The following is a 24,327-nucleotide window of genomic DNA, read 5'->3' as shown; positions in this document are numbered from 1 at the left end:
TAAGGAAAAATGCCACAAAACTGAAAAAGTTTTTGTGAAGTTATTTCTAATCTTCCACAAAAAAGACATGAAAGAGAGGTTAAATAGAAAACATTTGAAACTGTTTAAGACTTTCTTGAAAATTAAATGGCCTACATAAAAATATAGTCACATTGTGAAGTTTACTTTGAATGTCAAATTTACTTTGCTCTTAAAGTGATGAATTTAAACAATTAATTATAGAAGAATTTTACAAAAACCTTTAATTTCAAAAGCAAGATTTGATTACACAAGTTCATTGAATTGTCACAGATTATTCTTTTCATGATACGTTTGAATCTTTTTATATGGGCTTTTAAGTATCAACATGAAATTACTTAAATGTCCCTCAGTAAGTTAACCCTTATACAAGGATTCCAAATGACGTATGTTTTGAAAAAGCACATGAACATTTGATTATAGGCACAATACTTAATAGTAAAATAATATGGCTGACTTTAAGTGAAGCCCAAAACCAACACACACACACACATATTGTAGCAATAAAAAGACTATACTTTTTTTTTGCAAAAAGTATAGTCTGCTCTGTAGCTTCTTGCAAACAGCTTCACAACTGAGTCTTCAATTGCTGCAAAAACAATACAATGAAATGTACTAGAGTTACAGATCTATGGGCTAAAATTGAATAATAAGAGTAAAGTGAACTTAAATTGTCAAGTGTGAGAAATAGAAGTGCCACATATTTTAGAGAAGTGTCGAGCAGATCACACTTAAGGGATGCTTCATTCTCCGTGCCGGATGGAACCACTCTCATTTGCTAGAGTAACTAAGTCCAACCGTGGTAGCTGGGCATTGGCGATCCACAGCATTAACAGATTCAGTGGAATCCCGGGGTTGGTTGGGAGGATGTAGATTTGTAATACTCAATGTTTTCCTTATCTTAATATAGCTGTTGGGTTTAGGTAAAGCATAAAATCAAAAAGGCGTTTTTCCATCTTCCTTTCATGAAAATACCTTGTAAAGCAGGCCAAATCTGGCCTATCACTAAGATTCATAGCCTCATCTTAGCCCTGAACATAGTTCTTGGGCTTTTATGGCAAAATAGCTTAAAGTGATTACTTTTTGGTTGGCAACCCATAGTTAATGGTGTGTTTTTTTTCACTGTGGACAAACTTGTTGACTGTGGAATTGTGTCAGAGCAGGTTACATTTCATTGATGCTGCAGCCCTTTGTAATTCCTTTATTGTTCCTAAACACAATGATTCCTAATCCCTGGGCCCCAAACCAGTAATGGTCTGTGTGTCATTTGGTACCTGGCCATTCAAAAAAAAATGTCGGAAAAACTTCCGGTATTTCCGACTGATTTATTTTCCGAATCTGGATGGTATTTAATTCTAAAAAATGAGCGGGTTCTCTTACTTATATCCATCTATAACTCACTATTCACACATGTTAGCTACAACACCTTAGGTCACAAGATACCTCCTACTGTAAACCCCCACCATCTCATTGCAGCAAATCTAGCTCAGGGCTACCAGTGATTCACCACTATTGTTAAGTAGTTTGTTGTCTGTTTTCAGGCACTTTGTTTTGCTGTGTTTTACTTTAAAGGCATGTTTAAAGTTACTGTAGTGACCAAAGAGTACTACAGCTACAAACCAGTCCATGAAAATATTGTCTGACATTAAACCCCTAGCACAACAATGGTCAGGCCACTGTCTTAACATACTGAGTCAATGTCATCTTTTCATTGGTTGACAGTTAGGACCTGCTGGTTAACGGTGATTCTAAACCAAACATCAGGGTTAGGTTTGTACGGATTAGTCAACTCAAAGCCTCAACAATAAGCTTGCTAAAATATCATGTACTATTATGTCCTATTTGCAGTATACTTAAAGTTTGTTTTTTTGCAAGTAAATTAAGTAAACCCTAATCTTTTGCAAAGTACAGATAAAATAATCCAATCAGAATTATGCCAGATTTTTTATCAAGGTGCAATAAGTTAACATTGATTGGTAGTCATGTATATTTATATTTTAGCTTTTATATATAATTTTGATGAAAAAATTGCAAAATCCACCTATTCAACTAGTCATCCACTTTTTTAATGTATTACGTCCACCAGGCTTGTTTGATGGGGGTAACATTAAAGGAAACCACACAAGGATTTTCTTTAAAGTGAAAATGGAATTTACTGAATTATACTAAATAAACAAAAACCTGGAAAATTTATAAATATAATGGGGAATAGAAAATGGTTTAACGCAAAACCAATAACTAGACAGAAATAGGCAAATGCAAACAAACCTAACAAAACCCAACCATAGGATAGGATACAAACCAAACCAAACCAAATGGGGTTCTGAGGAGGTAAGAAGCCTCCAGTCTGCTGGCTGCATGACAGCTTTTAAAGCTGACGAGCACCAATTAGGGCAAAACAGATCACCTGCAGAAGGCCTGCATCCAGAAGCCTGCAAGGAAAGGGGAGAAAACCACTGCAGCAAATGGCAACATTCTGATTGGAGGAAAAAGTCTTCGATTATTGCTAGCATTATCTCAAATTGTATCTGATGCCAGAAGTGTGTATTTGAAAAAAGTGTTTGGAAGCTGAGAGGAAATTTGTTGCAGTTGTCGCTGTTAATTGTTTTCTCATTCTAGCAGGATATCAACAATCATGACAGCCAGCATGTGTGTTTAGCATCTTGTGGCCATTTCTGTGTTGGCAAATTATAGATATTTTCTATCTGCCGCTTTGTACCATAAGATGAAAGATGGATTGCTGCATAATAGTTTTCTAAAACGGCTTTAGTTTCCTAAAGGTACTGATTCATTCTATCAGGGGCAGGTATCAGTTGCAATCTATGGACAAAAGTCAGGATGAACTGACAATCAATCACAGGGTAAGACAGAGACGCACAACCTTAAACACACAAACATTAACACACACCTACCAAACATGCAAACTCCATCCCGAAAGACCTTCAACCAGGAATCTTCCTGCAAGGCTATGTCTACAATTACAACTATGTCTGGTAATAAAATAATGCCCTAATTAGAATGTTACAACACTCAATCGGATCAAATCGAATAGATTAGAATTCAGATGAGACAAAACAAACATGTACACAGATATAAATGTAGTTTCATCTAAGCTACTGTTCTAAAGACTTGGGCCTGGGTTACATAATTTGCGTTCGACTTTTTAATCTCCAATCTGATTTTATTTCATGTAACACTGACTGAAGTTAATATAACTAGAGAGGCTCATGCTATGAGTAGTGTGAAGATCCCGATCTGTGTTTTTTTTTTTTTTTTTTCATGTCAGTCCACCTATCTTAAACCATGATCCCACATTTGACTGGGTCAGACTGATAATAAAAATAAAAAGCCAGAGCAGTTACAAAGAAAAGCCTCACTTCATGACCAGCCTCCGCAGCATGGTTTATATGTAAACCCATAAAACATATAGGTTCCTCAGCAATAAAGGCTGTGGAACAGCTTGTAAAGGAACTAGGTGAGGCAGTGAGAGGTGATTCTCAGAAAGCGATCAATAATGTCTGAAGAAGTTGTTTTTTTTTAAATAAAGAGGAACGAGTGATAAGCTGTGCTTTTCTGTACTGTCCCTCATTATTATTATTATAATTTTTTTGTGTGAGGCTTAAAGAGAAGAACTATTTTATAGGGGTTCAACAATTGCAGGTCATCAATTCACGATCTTTAAAATGCCTGACATACTGATTCCAATTTTGATCAATACCAATTATTTTTTATAAGAGACACTGTCAGTTTTTAAAAGATCACAAAACCACTGAGATATTTCAATCAGTACCCATGAAAGGATAAACATTTCTGAAATTACTGCTCTCAAATATAGATCAAAGTTTAGAGTGTTGATTTTCAGACCTTTGCAGAGGTAGGTCTCCAGAGATCTTGGGAAAAGATCTATTTCATATCGGAGTATCGGCCGATCACTGATCTCCGACAAGAAGGATGTTTTCTGTCCTTCTGAAGCCTGTTTTAAAATGTTTTATTGGTTGTTTATGGTCAAGTCTGCACTGGCTGCTATATACACGCTGTGCGACTCAAAACCTGACAGTTTTGTCTTGTGATTGACAGGTTTTATTTAGTTTTCTCTCAAATTGGATGTGTTTTTCCCTCTTTCTTTCAGACCCCTAAAAGTGCTGCTGAATTGCTGCATAGTCGAACTAAAATAGACTTGAGGTCTATCTTAGCCAGAGAAAATCGTCTCAGGTGTGATCGTCCCCTTTCACTGTCAATGACAGTTAAGTGCAATGACCTCTTATGACATGAATTTCTTTCAGATCTGAAGCAAAATTGTGTTTGCTGTGTTTAGGGGCTTAAGGCCCTAATCTTTAATGACCTTTTTTAGTATGTGCAATAGGTGGGCATGTTGCAGGTGCACTACAAAGATTGCAGTACAAATGTTAAGATGTACATCTAGAACTAGAACCAAATATGGAGAAGCAGCATATAGGTCCTATGCCTACTGTAAAAGTGCTAAAAGCCTGAATTCTTTCAAGCCAAAGTTAAAAACATATTTGTTTAGAACTGCCTTTTACTGTTAAAGTATTTTTTGTTTTTAATAAGGTATCATTAGTTAAAGTTTGTGGTCCAACTGTTGTATTTGCTCTACTACCTGCTTTTATTTTGTCTTTTTATATTTGCTGGTTTTTTTCTGACTATTATTTCCCTTTATTTTACTGTTTCATCCATGTAAAGCACTATGAATTGTCTTTGAAATGAATCGTCCTATACAAATAAACATGGTTAATCTTTATGTTATGTCTAGATTCATTAGAGGAGGGTTATTATTGTATAGAATGTGTATCATAATCAAGCACATATATATGTAGATGCACATCCAATACAAAGACACAAATTAAAAACTCAAAACAAAAAAAAGAGACCCTTATGGAGCATTCAGACCGGAAGTGGTGTCCATGCCAAGTGCAGCAGAGATTGACATATAATTCCTATGCAAACCATGCGGAGAAGGGCAGGGAATTGGCCAGTGTGGAATCCCATGTGGTGAGAGTGTTTACTACTCAGCTCTCACCTATTACTCAGATACAAATGAGGTGTTGTCAAACAGCAGCACCGCATGGAGAGAGCAGAGCGGCGATAGTTAAATTTGAAACGAGCTGAACTTTTGTACGAAATTGCGACATGGCAGCCAATCTGGGACAGGTTGTAAGTGAAGCTTTTTTTCACATAAAATTAAATACAGAGAAAAATAAAGCTAACAAAGGTAGAAATAAAGAATGCTCTCGTGAAGTTTTTAGGAGGCTTTTAAAAAAGCCATTTTAATTTATTGCTGGAATAACTGTTCATCATCCTCCCTAACCCTCATGACATACCGTATGTCACTGCCCAGCATCAGTGCTTTCTGTGTTGGTAGATTTAAAAGGAGGTACTAAAGCCGACGTTATCAAGATGCAGCTCTGGATGAAGCATTGCTTCATCGGAGCTTCCAGGATTTTTACACAAAATTTATGTAGGCGATTCAAAAGTTATTAATAGAGAACAATTTAGCATCAGTCGGTGATGTTATGTTTCAACTGTGTTTGTATTGTGAAATGCTGACAGGGAGACCTTGACAGGAAATGACATGGGGTTGCTACGGGTAATGGTAGGTCCAAAGCAGAGGGCCTGGGTGACTGCCACTAAAAAAGGTGAAAATGCCCACTGTTATATTCAATACCAGCACAGGAATAACATGTGATGTTATGCAATAAATTTATGTCAGGAAATGAGTGCAGCACTAACAATAGCTTGGATTGTGACATAATTTGCCATAATTAAAAATGATTCTATCTTAAAAAAACTAAATCAACACAAACAACATTTTTTCCTGCACAAATCAAATAGTACTGAATAGGGATTTTGATTTAATTCAGACCTTAAGGGATAGTTGACCTCTGGCTGACCTAAAAAATTTATTGTAATGTCTCTCAAACAAGAGTAGCACTCATGATCTTTTTTTAATTAAGTTATTCATTTTACATTTTTACAATTAAACATTTCTAAGTGCACAAACCCGCACTAATGATGCTCTAACTGTTCAGTCTATTTTCTTAGTTTTTTTTTTTTTTACGTCAGTGGGGTGTCAGAGTCATCCTACTGAGGCTCCTCCTATTTGATGATGCTGTCCAGGGTTTAAACACTGCATCTGAAATGCAAGGGCTCGTGGAAATCACTGCAGATACCATGTTTGGCCTGAATGCACCTTTAAAGAAATATAAAACATGTTCAAAAGGAAATCACAAGGATAACAGCCCGTTTGAAAGAAAAAGAATATCGTTCTTGAAAAAGACATAAAAATCCTTGGGGAAAAAAAACATAGAAAATGTAACATGTTGTATTTGCATGAAGTTCAGCTTGTGCTAAAGATTTCTATGAAATGGGCTTATAGTCAAACTGTCAGTAGGGGGGTGTAGGTCCATGTAAAGGTGAGATGGGAATGAGCAGGTTTATACTGAGAGAGCAATCCAGACCAAGCTAACACAAACTGATTAACCAGTTAATGCGAACCTTCTATACAGAGTTAGGTGTGCTTTGAATGCTTGTCATCTGAACTAATCATTTTAAAAAGAAAATAAATGTTTCTACATACACACAATACAATGGTAAGAAATATTACCTCTCTGTACATCTGGCTGCTCTGCAAATCTATACTTGTAAAATGAACTCTGTATAAATCCTCATAAGTGAACTACAAAAGGTTTTAAAGGTAAACCCTAAATATTTATCAAGACACCACTTTGTCTTAATCAAAAAAGATGCTGCCTGATCAGAATCCGGAAGCTCTTCAACACCTCCAACAAGAAACGGGAAAGAAACTGCACACTCTCTGGAGCAAAACAGCAGCGCTCCACCAGAGCTTCATCCCTCACGCTCTGAGACTGATGAACTCAAAATAAACCCCAGGCCATGCCTCACACACCCTTAAGTATCTCTCCCCAACCTCCACGACAGTCCAGTACTGGTTCTCTCCCAGGATCTTATACCCATCAGTGTATATTCAATATTTATCAAGCAAAACCTAGACAGAGCCATAGGTTCTGCCTCTCTGCAATCACTGAGCGGCCTAGGGCAGCAGCCAAGACACCAAGACACGTCCCAGTTCACCAATAGGTCAATCCCTTTCCTGGATATCAGAGTCTGCATAAAGACCGTTGCCTTCACAGCTTTAGGAAATAAAATGTTTCTCAGTTGATTTGTTTCAAATTTCATTTTACTATATAATTTTCCTAATGGAAGTGTGAAAAAGTAAAGTGCCATAGTTAATGCAGTCCATCAAAATATATAATAATACTATGAAAAAACAATTAATGTGCAATGCTTTCAATGCATACAGTACAACGCTATAGTTACAATAATACAAGTACAGGCCTTTTACCAATAACCACATAATATAAATCATAAAACAAGCAAACCTGAAAAAACCTACATCCTCTCAGCTAAACTTAGAAGTTTTATTCTCTTAGTCAGCTAGCCAGACTGACGTACATGGGGCTTTGGTTAGGGTGACCAGATTTGGGTTTCTGAAAAGGATGACGAACCGAGCCTTGAGCATCCGACCCGGTGATGGTATGCCTCCCCCTGCCCGCTTTACCGTACTACCGTGCGGACGCACAGGGCTGCGGTATACCATCACCAAGTCGGGTTCGGTCGCTCCATCCCCCGCTGGCTCCCACCCCCCTTGCACCGGAGTTGCCGGACCAGCCCCGAAGCTGATGGCTTGGTTCGAGTGCCCTGTGTATTAACACTTAGTCCTGCACTGTAGGCTAATCAAAATCCCCGAAGATTTTGAAATTCTCCCCAGACATTTTTTTAGGTATGAAAAGTACTACATGTCCGGGAAGAAGAGGACTTCTAGTCACCCTAGTGTTGGTCAGTCTGGTCAGGTTTAATGCTGCAACGAGAAACTTGGCAGGCAAGACTAGAATGACAACCGAGACAGTTTCCAAAATTCTGTTGTTAAATGACAGTCCAAAGGTGGATATACAAGGAATCAGTCTAGAGGGCAGAGGTAACCAGAAACAATGGGCTGAAGCAGAGTTCAAATATCACCAGAGACTGGGACTCTTGCTGGAAAAAAACAACACGAACTGGCATGGAAGGAAGTGAATAGACTGTTTAAATACACAGAAGGAGATGATTGCTAGCAAGTGTTTTCAATCACACTGGAGGCTGACTGGAGAAGTGCACGCAGCAGAGTTGGGGCAAAGCAAAGCTGCGACATCACTAATACGCTCTCATTTGTAGGAACTACCCAATCAAAGTCTATCCATCCATCCATCCATCCATCCATCCATCCATCCATCCATCCATCCATCCATCCATCCATCCATCCATCCATCCATCCATCCATCCATCCATCCATCCATCTGCTTCTGTTTATCTGGGGTCGGGACACGGGGGTAGCAGCTTCAGTAGGGAGGCCTCCCCAGCCACTTGGGCCAGCTCCTCCAGAGGAATCCCAAGGTGCTCCCAGGCCAGCTGAGAAACATAGTCCTTCCAGCGTGACCTGGGCCTTCCCCCGGGCCTCCTCTCAGTGGGACGTGCCTGGAACACCTCACCAGGGAGACGTCCAGGAGGCATCCTAACCAGATGCCCAAGCCACCTCAACCGGCTCCTCTCGATGTGGAGGAGCAGTGGCTGAGTCCTCCCCGGATGAATGAGCTCCTCACCCTATCTCTAAGGGAGAGCCCAGACACACTTAAGAGAAAACTTATTTCTGCCGCTTGTATCCGGGATCTCATTCTTTCGGTCATGACCCAAAGCTCATGACTATAGATGAGAGTAGGATCATAGATCGGCCGGTAAATCGAGAGCTTTGTTTTTTGGCTCAGCTCTCTCTTTACCACAACAGACCAGTACAGTGCACGCTTCACAACAGACGCCGCACTAACCCTATCTCCTGCTCCATCTTCCCCTAATTTGTGAACAAGACCCCAAGATACTTAAACTCCTCCACTAGCGGCAGTACATCCTCCCCAACCTAGAGAAGTCGCTCTATCCTTTACCGGCTCAAGACCATGGTCTCAGATTCGGAGTGCCTCCAATCAAAGTCCTAAATCCAATTGAAAACTTGCATCAAGACTTAAAATCATCTGTTTAGAAACCTTCTCTGCATTTTTGAATAGATTTTATAGGAAGAATGAGCAAAGGTTCCAGTCTCAAGCTATGTAATGATCTACAAAACTGTTAGAGAGTAAGTAGTGAGACATACGCCGAAAAACTTGAAGCTCTAATTACAAAGTCTCTCTTAAAACCAGTGGATGATGTGATCTGATTATATACAAACACAAAACTTTTATTCACAAAAATAAAACTATGTATTTTTTCTTGCGTTTCATTATCATCTAACATGGGTTGGTCTACAAGGAAAAGTGCTGATAAAATACAGTATTGAGGGTTTTTTCAAATCTCACAAAGTTTACAAGCCCTCAGTTTTGAAAGTAAGCATGATAAATCAGAACAGCAGGGCATTTGGCAAAATAAATCATAATCATACATCACTGTGGATCAACCCTAATTGTCAAAACACAAATAAATAGAGAGCCTGCTGGTCGGTAAATGATAACTCTCTGGAGGACCACTGAGGTACACAGTTGAGCACTTCTGCTTACTGGGACTAAAGCGAGTGGCTGCGGGTTGCCATCTGTACAGTCTAACAGCTGCTGTGAACAAACGTGCCGACTGCTGAGCGAAGCAGACTTCTGTGATTCCAGAGCAGGTTACAGAGAAGTAAATAAGGGAGACAGACATCCCTAAACTATACATCAGTATCCCATGGGATATAACTGGGCTGTTGAGGTTCATCAGATCTGATTCTTATTCGCAATCTTTTCCTCTATGTCTCTTTTGGGGCATATATCTGCATGTCTTCCATATCTCTGTGTTTCACACTGACAGACTTGAGGGCATCAAGTATGCAGTACATGTATCTGAGTCAATCAGCCGACACTAGCCCCGCAGTCTACCACTCCCCTGGTAGCAGGAGTGTGGTAGCAGGGAGAAGGGATTCCTGTGTAGAAGACACACAAACCTCAACAACCACTTATCCGCTACTTAGCAATGCTAGCAGGTGGCACTTCAGGAGTGCTGTACTTTGACTTTAAAGTTTTTATGACAGGTAATGTAAAGCTTTTTGAGCTACCACATGCTAAAACTCTACTTAAAAAAAAACACTTTATTAATTTCCCTTTGAGAACAAAAAAGTACTTTTAAATTGAACTGAATTAAATGGGGATGACCAGCTATTGTTTCTATCAAAGTCTGTGAAAACATTTACATTTAAAATAATTAAAATGATGATGAAGAGCTTTCTCATTTTCCTGCTTGCATGTATAGTCAAACTCATTTCAAAGACATATCATTAGAAAAATACAACCAGCAATTAAAAAAAGGGTTTGGTCAAATATTTTTTTACGATTACTGGATTGTCTGTATACCCACCACTTTATACAGATGTCTCAATCTACTTAATATCTATTTTCTTAAAAAAGGATAACCTGGGTGTATGTATTCAGTATCTCAAATGGAGCTGTTTTATGTTTTATATCTGTGTTTGCTGCCTGCAAGGTGAGACATGATGGCAACACAGCAAGCCTTACATCTGCCTTAGATGATAACATGACTCAGATGTTGTAAGGTGACAACTTTGGATAACACAGATCACACAGTCCTCCAATCTGGAATCTGTTTTAAGATATATTTTTGATAACATAACAATTAATAAACGACTCACCACAAGTTACTGATTAGATACAACGGGTAATGGCAAACCCGGTTAACATTTCCAGAACTTGATGACAATATGGTAAAAATATAATCCTACGGTGTCATTTTTAAACGTCACTCACTTTTATTGGTAAACCTGTTCAAATGCTTGATAATACTTTGCAATAATCTGCTCATCATCAATCACATGGCAACAACTCATAGCATGTAGGCATCCAGATGATCAAGATGAATTGTGCAAATTAATTCAAGCCTCAGAATAAAAAAAGAGAGGATTTAAGTGACTTAAGGATTGGTTATGGTACCAGATGAGCTGGTCTGAGTATTTCTCCTGGTCTCCAGGGTTTCTCTCAGGGTTAAACACTTCTCTCTGGGTTTTAGTCTCTCAAGCTTCATGATGGCTTTAATCCCTCAGACCTCCTCTATGGGTTTCATTATCTATCAGTCCTTCATGTGTCTAAAAGCCTGGTTTTACTCCGGTAGCAATGTGTCGCAGTGAGCTTGTTGCAGTTATGATGCACACATTTTTGATTTATGCTCAATATTAAGACGTGGTCTGCTCTCTGTTATTCCATGCAACAACGCAAGTGGGACAATCAAGAACTAGCTGTGGGTCTAGATACGGCTGAGGCGATGAGGACAAGTTTGTCCAACAACAGAGGGGCATGAGGGCGAAAAAGAGCTGGGTTCCAGGTAGAAAAAGGGTCTCTGCTTTCCCGTGCACCTCTCTCTTCCCAGAACTTCTTCGTTTGTATGACCGCAATGGCGGTCATACAAACAAAACAAGCCGGTAAGGTACAAAACAGGAAATAGATCGGATGTAGATTTGACCAATCAAAGGTCTCCTGTCTGCAGCACTGTCTGCGGTCACCTACAATTTGGGAGAGGTGCAGCAGAGTGTCTGAGGAGGGGACGGAGACATCTCTGCATTCAGTGCAATACCTACGCAAACAACCTATTTTCGAAGTATAAGTCAGCCTTAAGTCCCCAGAGCTCAAGCATGTTTTCTAGCATCCTATGAAGTAACCTGTAGAGTTCAGGGCTCAAACACGAGTTCCAGAATGCTCTGGGTCAGTTATGTGCTACTGAGGGCTATTGTGACCAGTGGATTTGTCCACCTTGAAAATAATACAACTTATTTGTTCAGTCATTCACTCATTCACTCTACTGTTGAGTCTGACAGTCTTGTGACAAGGTTCCTCAGAGGGTTCTTCCCTGCCCCATAGTGAATCGGTCACAAAGGTTTTCCCAATTTCCCTGGATGGTCTATTGACAAGGTTCCTTGAGGGTCTCCCCAGTTTGAAACCCTGTCTCCTGACACAGATCTTACTGTTTCTTCCAAGTTCACTTACTTACAAGGTTCTCAGAGGGTTCTACCAGCTTCATGACAGTTCAGTGTGTAATGAAGTCTGTCCATATGTGGTACACATTTCTGCTGATAAATAACTCAGGGTGTTTACATACTGGTTTATTCCTAAAGGTTGGGCTTCTTAGTTAATTGTCTAAACCTGAAAAAGAATTAAGAAAGGGCTGTGATTACAGATTTTTGGCCAAACAGGAAGGTAGTGGAGGAGTATTTTTCACTTGGTCATCAGAAGAGATAGACCACTGAACTTCTTGTGAAAGCTTAGATTGTTAATTGTTTGAAGCAGGATAATGCATACATTCTAAAAGCTTATTGTGGAGAATATGATCTATTTTGCCATCATCTGCTAGAATAACAGTATCAGTATCAGAACAATTGAATTAAAAAAGCTGAACAAGCAGATGAGAGGTACCTATGTTCTGGGAACATCTCTAGAACCTTTGGTCATATTGTAAAAAAAAAAAACCTAGTACCGGTAACTGAAATTTAGACACAATAAGGAGCATCCTCTCTATCAGACTATTGTACAACACATTATCTTCAGTCAGAGGCTTATCCTGTTTTTAAATGTAAGACTTGTTAAAGAAACCACCTGCAATACGTTAAATGAGCTGCCTTGTAAAGGCCTGTAATCAAGACTCCAAAGTAACTCATCAACCTCATGTTTTAACCAAAGCTGATAACAGTTTAGCTGCAGCTGGTACTTCATTTACAGCCAACCAAGACAGTTAAATATCTTCATTTATCTTGATGATTTGGTCCAGTCAGACTCTTTTACCTATTGCCACCTAAGTTTAATTCCAGTTTGGATATGGAAAGCATTATGTCATCTTTACCTTAATGTCCAGTTTTCAGTTCAACATTCTTACCTCTTCCACTTGAGATAAGTGTATGCATGTGTAATTTTTCAGTTATAGAGGCTTGTTTTGTTATAAAACTAAAGAGAAATGCTGTTTCTTACTCCCTTAATTAATATTCCCTTAATTCTTGTCTATAGTTTCATAGCATTTGAATAAATATACAGTGAAACATACAATGAAAGGAGAAGTATATGATGGACTATTCTTTGCTTTGCCATACTCACCTTTTCAATGAGCACAATTTGTATCTTAATCAAGGTACAAATAAGGTACATTTGTACCTTACTTACACAGAAAAGCATGGCTTCTTATGCCATGAGATCCAACTCACTGAACTCACTTTCCTTTTGCCCGCACAGAACTAGGGAAGAAAGCCTTTAGCTATGCAGCTCCTTGTGCGTGGAATTTTTTACAAAGAAACTGGAAGTTGTCTGAGTTTTTATCTTTAAATGATTTTAAGTTGAAAGTGAAAGAATTTGAAGCAGCCTCAATGATCTGTAATTGTTTTACTTGATATTAATTTTTTTTTCACCTGTCATTTATTTTAATGTATCTATGCTTCTTATGTAACTTTGCTGCCTCTTGGCCAGGACTCCCTTGAAAAAGATGTTTTTAATCTCAATGGGATTTTTTTCCTGGTTAAATAAAAATAAAAAAAAACTATTTGACTATACAGCTCCACTGTATGACAGACTGTCCAACATAATCTGATTATGATCTGAATGAATTGTCTCTGAAAAGTGCTTTGAGATGGCACGTATTGTAAACTGTTGTTATATAAATAAACTGATAGAATTGTACATATCTGTGATCTGTTCTAAGATCTCACCAATCTTTAAGTCTCTGCCAGATTATTGAAAGCGTCTTTAAGTTGATGTCCAGAATTTTTACCTTCTCTTCATTTAATCTCTTTCAATTCCTGCTTTTGTAACCTGGATTTTCCAGCAGATTCTCTGCTCTTGTCTGACTTCTGCCAAGCTTCTACTCTCTAGACATCAACCTCATTGCAGTGCTTTGACCTCAGTGCTTGGCAAAGTACTTGAATAAGTAATCTGATCTCTGCCTCTTCATGTATGACCCTTGCCTGTGCCCTGTTTTACCCTCTGGAATCCAGATTCATTATTGACAAATTCTCTGATGTCTGTGTTCTGAATCAAGCCTCCTAAAGACCTTATTTATACATTACCTATTGTGACATCATCAGGCTGCTGTTCTCTGATTTTACACCAAAGCTTAGGTAACTGGAGATGAAGACAGTCTTTTACTTTTAGATTCCCATATTAGAGAAACCCTTGAAGAAGGAACACAATGCCTTATCCCAGCATCAATAGATATGATACTGTCCAATTCTGAAAATGCTATCTGAATTGTGACTTCATTCCCTACTCTAAGTTAGGAGGAATTGTCCCATATTCTTTAAGGCTTAACATATTGTGCTTTCAGATATTATAGTTCAGAAGACCTTATAACAAGGAGCAAATTGAGTTTCTATGGCTTTTCTTTTACCTTCAACGAGCTGCCCATTTTTCATTTGACATCAGCAAGATATTTTCATATATGAAACTTTAGGTCACTTTTGCCCCTCTCTGTAAACTTGATAGAAAATCCAGGTAGATCATTATTGCTATAGAAATATGTACATAAGGCCATCTGGGACCCAAAACACATCATTTTCAAAGTCACTTAAATCCATTTCTCCTTTATAGTACACACATTGAGCTTTGGCAAGTTTTCTTCAGCACAGACAGATGCCTAACTGCATCGAGTAATTCCTATGGGATTGGCTAGTTTGCTGTTATGGTTAAGGAGAAACTGTACACATGCACCTAATAAAATGTCAGATGAGTTTATATAAGTCTGTGAGGCCCCCAAAAGGAAAGCTGTGACCATAAAGATGTTCTGTTTGGTGGATGTACTGGGCTTTAAATGGAGCTGGAAGAAAAGGAGTTTGCTCAGTCATACGCCTAAATGAAATCTGGCATCAGTTTCAGTAAGGAAGATGAGCAATGGTCTACTTGCCAAACCACTTGTCTGTAAAGGTTTAAATGGATGACAGAAACACTTCTGACCTTCCTCCAATGACTTGTTCTGTACACTGATCCATTTAGAGAGAGGTTACACACAATTCCCAAATGAAGAACCTCAGGTGAACTGGAAGCAACTTCAGTTTGTTTTCTGTTAGCTCCTATGCACAAAAAACTACTGCAATGTATGCAGCCAAGCATTGCTTCTCCCCGAAAAGATGGAAAGTAAAGAGAATTTTCCTTATAAATGGCTTCATATACAGATACATACTTGCTCATGCAAAAAACTAACAGATGAAGGCAAAAATACGCCATATGATCTAAATTCAAGTCCTCTAAGGAGCAGAAAAAATAAAACAGTATTGAGATTTTATACTGCTAAGCTGCAAAATGCGCATAGCCCACCCCCCCAAAATTATTCTTTTATGTCCAGGCTATGTGCATGCACAGTATGAAAAGAAAATTGTGTCAACTTTCACAGTGAGCGATCCAAAAATAGAAGCATATCCAACTGAGGATTACATTTGCAGGCACACAAAAGCCCATGATAATCTTTTAATTTTAGGAAAGAACAAAGCAATTAAGGCAGAAAACATAACAAAGCAGCGTGCACTGTGAAAGTACAAGGGTCTTCAGCAACACAAAGGCACTCGGGCCAATCCAAGAAGTGTGATGAAGGGCTTGATAGGATAGTGTTTAAGGGTACGAAGACGCATTTCCAAACTACTGGGTTTTAATTGCAAATAGGTCTCTGAACAGAGGGGGTAAATTTATGACCAGGGCTGTAATCGTAGTGCTTGTTGACCAAAGTTAACAGAATAACATTTTTTAACAGTATATATGTCACATCAAAGTCACTAATGTATAATGGAAAAAGCTAAAAATAAAAAAAAAGAAACTTTCTGGATAAAAAAACAGAAGGATTGTATGGCAGTACAAACATTATGAATCACTCTGTCAAATGACCTGCATTATATACTTCGGTCTATGCAGTATGTACTGAGTTTCAGTGCTGTTACAAATTACAAACAAAATAACATTTTAAAAACGCCAAGATTGAAAGCTTTGACCTAATGCACAAAAAAGGTTATTCTTTTTTAAAATGCATTTTTATTTGGATGTAATCTGCTCTGCAATAGGAAATTGCATATTTATTTATAAATGCATGTTTCATAAACAATTGGGTTAATTGGTTAAAGTGTTCCCTATCAAGGTGTGCCTGCAATTCACAAGTGATCCGTTATATTTCCTCTTTCCATTAGCATTTTGTCTTTTTACAAAAAGATCCCTAAATAGATGCCTGCTTTTAATATTTGACAGGCAGTTTGCTTTATTTTCAAACCAAATGTTGCTTCTCCATGATCAATTTGCAGGAGAACAGCTCAGGAAGTAGAACTAAAATCTTTCCGTCCTCATATTGGGAGATATCAAGGTGTTCTAGAGAGGAAATGTGTGTTCTGGGTCCACCCCAGAGTCTGTTACCAATGGAAATGTCTGTGAAAACAATCAATGGGGAGATGTTCCGATTCCAAAAAATCGCTAAAGCAGACTCTATAGCCGGTCTTTTAAGCAAATTCATCTCAATTGCTTGTCCTTAGCTTAGTAACTGTTACCTATGTGCAAGTTAATCTTTTTATATATATATATATATATATATATATATATATATATATATATATATATATATATATATATATATATATACCAAACTATCCTGCAAAGGCACCAGAGGATAGTTAGAGAATATCAGTGAAGAGCAGCATTGATACCACTGGACACAATAGAAAGTTCAGAGATAGAGCTTTGGAGTTTTAGCACATAATTAGATTGTAAAACAATTTTATGAACGTTCAATTTCCAAAGAAAACTGTCTAATCTATTATCCTTATAAAGGAAAGAAATTGACACATGGACCATTCCAAAACATGGTGGTAAATCTAACTGAAATAAAAGGGATACATGTTGAAATATGGCTGTTCTACGATGTTCTGAACCAGGTCATTACAGATCATCCACCTTAATCAATAAACAACAAAGCAGGAAACAGCAGTAATTGAAATAAGGTACAAGATGCATGTTGACCAGCCGGACTAAAGCTACAAGGAGCATGTATGAGATACCTGTTGTCTGACGACTTTTAATAAATACCATAATTTCATGATACAAAAAAATTAAATGTTTAACTAAAAAAAGTAACACAAAACTCACAAACTGCTAACCACTGCCAAAAACATTAAGGTGGGCATAACATTAATCTTTCATAACTGTTATTTGATTTTAACAGCTTCTTTTCTGCACCATAATATCCACTTTTTTTTCCACCCCAAGCATCAAAAATAAAATATATTTTTCTTTTCAAGGAACCAAAATGTTTTTTGTTTTTTTGTTTTTGAGTGAAAGCAATGGTTGTCTTACAATGAGCTGCCTGGAAGTGCATGGCAACAAAGGAGTGAGGGGCAGCACAGTGTTACATATAGCCAGGAGAAAACTTGTTACTCCATGATTTTTAATAAATTGCTATTATACAGACTCCATGATGCATTTAATGGAAAATTAAGAGAATTTTACATCTGTTAACCTCTGTATGTAGGCATATAAGTAAAATCAGTCTTAAAAAAAATAAATAAAAAATAAAAACACTAATTAAATCAGTTAAAACTGAACAAAAAAAAAACAACTTCTTTGGGGTTTGAAATTCTGAAAAATATATACATATATATATATATCCAAAAAAACAAAAACAAATGCCATCATCACTATATAACCCAGTGGGGATTAAATTAGGTAAAAACTGAAAAATCCAGCAGAAATCTGAATTGCACGCAGCTTTGATGCGACCAGAGCTGCAGCTTAAAAATTTAGGTTGGAGGTAATTTGGGTTAATGCACGACCCAAAGCTTCCTGTGCTGCTGACACTGTCATGAGCGCATAACAGAGCACACTGTTTATTGTAGCCCACACGTGGCTTTCACACCTCTGCGGTCATGCAGAACTGAAATAAATAAAGTTGGATCATAGTCGGCAGCTCATCTTTAACCCAAATGACATCCATGCAGAAAGCACACATCTTTCACAGCATATATGCATTAGACGCTATAAAGACAATAAACCCCCTTCCAGGACATAATTTATGTTTTTCTAATTTGATGGAGCAATAAGCATTTTACTTTTGGATGCATTCAGTCTGTGAAAGATACAAGAGCCCAAAAAAAGAAAAAAACAAAAAAAAAGGAAAAAAACACGCAGATGGGTTTCCTTGATGCCCCCAAAATCAAGCTGGATGTTTGAGGACAGTTGGAGGCAAATCCAAGATCAGCACCTTGAACAGAGTAGGTCGGGAACAGAGGAATGACTCTGCTTATTGCAGCTCCCCCTCCTCTCTGCTCTCAGAATCGCAGGACAAGCCCTTTTCCCCGCATTCAAGGCGTAGCGGCGCAAAAATAATGTGAAAGACACCCCGCCTCCCCTCCTTCCCTCACCTGGCATATCGTCTTCAAAATCCATGTCGTCCTGTCCCTCGTCTTCATTACTCAGCGACCCCGGCATCTTTATCTCATAGCCCCCTAAACCCCTTTTAGGCTGGGAATACTGAAAGTTAACCCTCCAGACGCCGCAGCGCACTCTCTGTCTTCACCCAAAAGGAACTCGCTCTGTAATTTTTTTTTTTTTTTATCTCCTACAGTCAAAACAGTTATTTTTCTCCAGGTTAAAAATAACAAAAAAAAAAGAACAATTATATTATTTTCCCGACAGAACTATATCCAGGTCTTGCAGTCTGAAAAATAAGAAAGACAAAAATGGAACACACATGCCCAGATTGTGACGTCTGGTCTGTTGCCATGACGATGCATCCCATAGTTTCTCCACAACTAGTTAGTCATACTCTCTTAGTTACTACTTTAACTAGTGCTGTGCAAAGAGAGACAGCACTGAGCATCTGGTGGTGGAGCTAATGGAGGAAAGCATGTCTGCTGCAGCTTCTGTCTGCAAGTTCACAGCTGCTTTACTCCAAGCTTACCTTTGAATAAAAGAAATAAACTAAACACATATATGGTTATTCTCTGTATCAGTGCATAACTGATACAAGATTCAATTGCACAATCTCTTCATACAGTTGCAACTAAAAAGCTGCTGTATTAGACTATAGAATACTGATGTTTAGTGATTTATTAATTACTGCAGGCACGTAACAGTACACGCTGCTATGAATACTATGAAAATCGATGCATTAAACTAGAAAAAAGGTAGATTTAACAAGTAACTCGGAACTGTGTTTTCCATTATTTAGTCTATAACCCCCATCCTTAAAGCCCAGCATTTGTAGAGCTTTTCAACTTCTTTTACTTGTTCATGCTTTGGTCAGTAGTAGCCCAAATAAAAAAAATTATAATCTACAGACATTCACTAATTTACTTAATATTCCTATTAGTATAGGAAAGTTAAGTTTAAAAAACTGTGGCAGATAAAACTTTGCAGTTATGTTTGTAGCTGTGGAATAAGCATATGTGCTTTATCAAAACTGGCAAAAATTAATTTTTCTATCATGCACAACTGTCAAGTGACAATTTATAAAAAAAAACAGTGAAGTAGGAATGCATGCAGCTTTTTTTTTTTAAAGAGTTAGTTCATATCATTACTTTTTCTTGTTTACTGTACATGTTATACTTCATTTGAACGTGTGTGACTGCTAACTTTGACAGGTCTCCATTTAAAGTAGATTCCTGATCTAAATTGGACTTCTTAACAAAATAAAACAATCCAATCTAAAAACACAAACGATCCAAGACATTTTTTGTCTAGTGACAATTTATTAAGAGGGATCTTTGGTTTAATCCTCTTCGTCCTCCTCCTCCTCATCCTGGTTGATCTGGAAGTAGCGCAGCTCGTAGCTTTCCTTGGTGTTCGCCACGACCCGCAGCCAATCCCTGAGGTTGTTCTTTTTCAGGTATTTCTTGGTAAGATATTTCAAGTACCTAAAAGACAGTGGCATGAGTGAGTTCAAGTATGTAATAAGAATCAATGAAATAATGCATACTTCCATAACCGGATCAATGGGTTTTAATGTTTTAACAAAGAAGATTTAGTTTACATAAAGGGTATTTGCAACATTTCCATATGGCTTCAAGATTCAATGCGACTTTATTTAAGACTTAGCACCACAGTGACCCCTGGTGGCCATATTGCAAAACACACAATTGTTTTGTTTACTTTATGCTACATTTTCAATATTAAAAAACAACAATGTGACAGAAACAGATATTATTGATTTAAACTTATGTAAAGCTTTTTTAATCATTCAAAGTTTTAACAATTTGTGTGAGCAGTAAAAAAAAAAAAAACATCTGCCAGTTTTTCTTTATTTAATTTTGAGAGTGCTTGTTTATGCCCGATGGGATCAATTTTATAATAGTTTGATAATAAAGTGTTTCCTTTCTTTATTGGTAAAACATGCTACAAAATATAATCAATTGATTCCTCAATTTTAAATATGTTGTCATTCTGAACACAAAACACTGAGGGAAAAGTTTGAACAACGAAGCAGACAGCACATATGCTAAACCGTTTTACCAAATAAAAATGATAGAGTGACTTATGCCATCCTGAACTATTTCTATAGTTACAGTGCTATAAGCTGGGGTAGGTGAACAAATCCAACTTCTACTACTCTCATCTGACACGTTGAGTTATTGTTGCTAGTAATTTTGTTTCATCTCACTGCGATTTCTCCTCATACCATGGTATTTCTGTTTAGCTGTAATACCTCCCAATTTTGTTTTGCTTTTTTTTTTTTAGATAAAACTAAAAAGTTTGTATATCATCAAGGAGGAGTGGAGAGGGACATAATCCATGTTTCTTGTAGTCCAGCTAACCAAAATTTCATCTAATGTTTGCCTAGTGTTTTCTGAAGCCCACAGTTAACCCAGCCGTCCAAGGACGTTTCTTTGATCACTAATAAGCTTTGTTGATCTGCTCATTTTATTTTTCACGGGGGACTTGAAACCTGGCCCAACTACCAAAGGTACCAAAAGACGGCTTAATGACACTTCTGTAAGTGTGCTTAATTGACAAGCAAAAATTGATCTAAACACCAAAGAGAATTTCGAGAGGTGTCTGCCTGCAGACCTGCATTGTCAGGAGCTGCACTGTGAGGTCTCCTGAGCTGTTAGAACCAGAAGTTTATTCAAAGACTTTCAAAGTAAAAGGAAGTTGATTTGAAACCTTTCTAAGGTAAGAGTGAGTGTTGATACTTATACTTTAGACTTAGACAAACTTTATTGTCTTATTTTCATACAAAACAAAATTCCGATTTATACAGCTCTCATGACATTTCCATTTCTTATTAGCTGGATGCAGCATTTGTATTTTGCTGCAATATGCAGAATATGGTCACGATTTGTGGAACATCAGGACAGAAGTGGGGAGTGGTGGCCCAGTGGTTAGGGCATAGTGTTTGGTATCCTGAGGTTCCAAGTTTGATTCCTACTCCCACAGACTGCCACTCGGGGTCCCTGAGCAAGACCCTTAACCCGACACTGCTCCCCGGGTATGGGTTAAATGCAGAGGTAAATTACTCCAATGTGAGATCAATAAAGTTCAATTTTAGTAGCGAAAAAATGCAGCTCAGTCACGTGCAGATCGGACATTTAGTCAAACACATCATTGCATTGTAGGCTTCTGTTATACAGCATGATAGCGCTTTCAGTTACACACAGCATTGGGCAGATGCAATAACATCATATCCAGGATATGTCTGTCAATTTCAGTATCGAAACCTAAAGAGAAATGTGATCAATGCTTTTCCAATAGGAGTAGGGCATTAGTTTTCTAATAAAGGATTATTCAGGAAAAATGCCAGGATGTTGGACACCCTGATCACAATGGTCAAACCTGTTAAAAAAAATAGAAATAAAAAAATAGGAGGGTGCAACTGATTTTGGCTAATCATTCAGCCAAGTTTGCAGTTCAGTTTTCCCACTTGATATGTAAATACCAGAATTTCCCCATTGAGCAACAATAAAGGGTTTTTCTTTTCTATTTTATTCTATTAATTCAACATAACATGTATTTGTTGTTACTTTGTTTGGCAAAACCAAGAAATATTTATCAAACAGATATCCTCTCATTACCAAAACCACAACTCTGTATATTATGTTGATCCAGGTGTCTGTGTGTCTAACTCTGCAGCATGTCAGTGCAGCTATGCATGTTGTACCTCTTTGAGAAGGGAACCTCTGAGTTCACTGCAATTTTACTCTTGCTCCTCTCAATGGAGACCACTCCTCCACCAAGGTTTCCAGCTTTGCCGTTCACTTTAATGCGCTCCTGCAGGAACTGCTCCTGGATGTGAAGAAGACACAGGGGAAAACAAAGGAGGCAGGAATCAGTACATTAGTTAAAAACAAACTATATAAACAAAATAATATTCTGATCAGCTATAGGAAACATCACGGGCAGGAGACTCTCTAAACACCGAGGCCAGATTGGGTTCTTTCTAACATGTTTGTGGATCTACTCACAAAGTTAGCAGCGTCCATGATGCCATCCTCCACAGGATGAGTGCAGTCCAGCGTGAACTTAAGGATCTGCTTCTTCCTCTTTCCACCGGGTCTCCTCACTGCTAGTTTCTTCTGCAATGCAAACACACATTATTAGGTGACAGGAAGTTAAAGAGCTTGGCCACATTCCTATCGCTGCTAGCATTAGCTGTATTCACCCCAATACAACGTGCCCTGGAGTCGTAGCACTATTTAAAGATTAATAAAAAGACTTGACGGTCACAACAACTGCAGCATATTAGTCCAACTACATACACAGCTGTTATAACACAAATAAGCAAAGACATAATATGTCTTTGAGAAAGAGAATATTATTCTCTTTGTACACTTTATTTAGTGTTTCTACTACTCACTATCGGAGCCATGGCTGACACGTTCAGCGAAAGGAAAGAGCTCAGGCTGCGCAGGGAATAAAAGGCTCCGCTTCTACATCGATCGGATCCACTTATCTGGAATCGATTAAGTAGACCTGTTAAAAAATGTTGGGGTTTTTCAATTTGACTTTTGTTGCTGAAACTACAGAAGAGGAACTGATTTTTAAATTTTATTTCAGTATAATATGGAAAAAAAGAGATTAAAGTCAAAATTCTGAGAAAAAAGTCCCATACCATACTGAAATAAAATTTAAAATTCAGTTAATTTTTTTTCTTTTTTTCCCCAGTGGCCCTAGTCCTCTTCTGTATGAAACACATTTATACTAGTCAAAAGTTTTTCACCTTCTTTTAGGAAGTGAATAAATTAAGTCACTATTTGGTGACTATTTGTATGTTGTTTGCTTTTACATTAAAACTTTATATAGAGGTTTGTTTTTTTTGTGTGTTTTTACTTGATCTGGTTTGTGAATCAGTTCTTCTAACAGTGGAGGAACAATTGGTTATTTTTAGGGCTGCCTGCAACTAACGATTATTTCCATTAATAAAAGAATAATTGGATAGCCAAAGGTTCCTTAAAGCCTTAAAGACATTTTACAAAAAAAGACCAAAAAACAGGTGAAACTGAAGATTTTCCCCTTGAGGAGACTGGATGGACCATATTGAGAGACGAAAAATATATATTTTTTTATCTTAAATAGAAAATATTTATATATATATATATATATATATATATATATATATATATATATATATATATATATATATATATATATATATATATATATATATATATATATATATATACAAACATTTTGTTTTACAATTTAGGTCTAATTGCTGCTCTAAGTGAGTTGCTTTGTCAGATAAAGACATGTTTTACAGTCTCTATACTCCAGTTAATGATTAATTGATTATTAAATTTGTTGATGATTAGTTCAATAATCGATTAATCATGATTAATCTGATTATTTTATTTCAGCCCTAGTTATTTTCCCTATAATGGATGATAGATATTCTAAAATATTTACTCTGTCCTTATTAGACACCTTAACAAGCTTTGTGGTTGTGGGATAGACAAAGCTTGTGAAGGTTAAGCTCTCCATTACTTGATATTCTCCATTAATTATACTCCTTTTCTATTTAATCTACATCCAGGAAAATTATTTATATATATATATATATATTTTTTTTTTTTCTCGTTAGCCCTCTGTCCAAGTTTATCTGGTCCGTAAATCCTTATATGTACATACAGAAATCACAATAATCCTAATTTAAAACGTCAGCAATTATTTAAACTACTTTGAAGCACAAAATACTATATATCAGCAAGATTATGACAAAGCTCAATGTTCATTCCATTTTAGCCTTTCATTTGGTTTTAGTACCAATTGGGGGTTT

General features: G+C 37.4%; 2 protein-coding genes across 4 annotated transcripts in view; both read right to left on the bottom strand.

Annotated features, from left to right (window-relative positions):
- The window catches only part of chd5 (chromodomain helicase DNA binding protein 5), a 66,847-nt gene extending 47,860 nt beyond the window's left edge, over positions 1–18,987 (bottom strand). For all 3 annotated transcript variants that reach the window (XM_038280866.1, XM_038280867.1, XM_038280868.1), the window contains exon 1: positions 18,479–18,987. In XM_038280866.1, the coding sequence (XP_038136794.1) occupies positions 18,479–18,545 (67 nt within the window). In that variant the 5' untranslated portion in view covers positions 18,546–18,987. The remainder of the gene's footprint in view (positions 1–18,478) is intronic.
- An 800-nt stretch (positions 18,988–19,787) lies between these two features.
- On the bottom strand, positions 19,788–23,012 carry rpl22 (ribosomal protein L22). The gene is made up of 4 exons (XM_038280865.1): positions 22,909–23,012; positions 22,517–22,627; positions 22,213–22,337; positions 19,788–19,972 (listed from the first exon to the last, which is right to left on the bottom strand). Exons 1-4 carry the CDS (start codon positions 22,918–22,920, stop codon positions 19,828–19,830), a joined length of 393 nt encoding a protein of 130 aa, XP_038136793.1. The 5' UTR covers positions 22,921–23,012; the 3' UTR covers positions 19,788–19,827.
- Between the last annotated feature and the right edge of the window lie 1,315 nt (positions 23,013–24,327).

Source organism: Cyprinodon tularosa, unplaced genomic scaffold (assembly GCF_016077235.1).
Source record: "Cyprinodon tularosa strain WSP-4 unplaced genomic scaffold, ASM1607723v1 ctg165, whole genome shotgun sequence".
NCBI lineage: Eukaryota > Metazoa > Chordata > Actinopteri > Cyprinodontiformes > Cyprinodontidae > Cyprinodon > Cyprinodon tularosa.
Note: the sequence above shows the minus strand (reverse complement) of the source record. Positions and strands in the feature narration are given on the sequence as shown.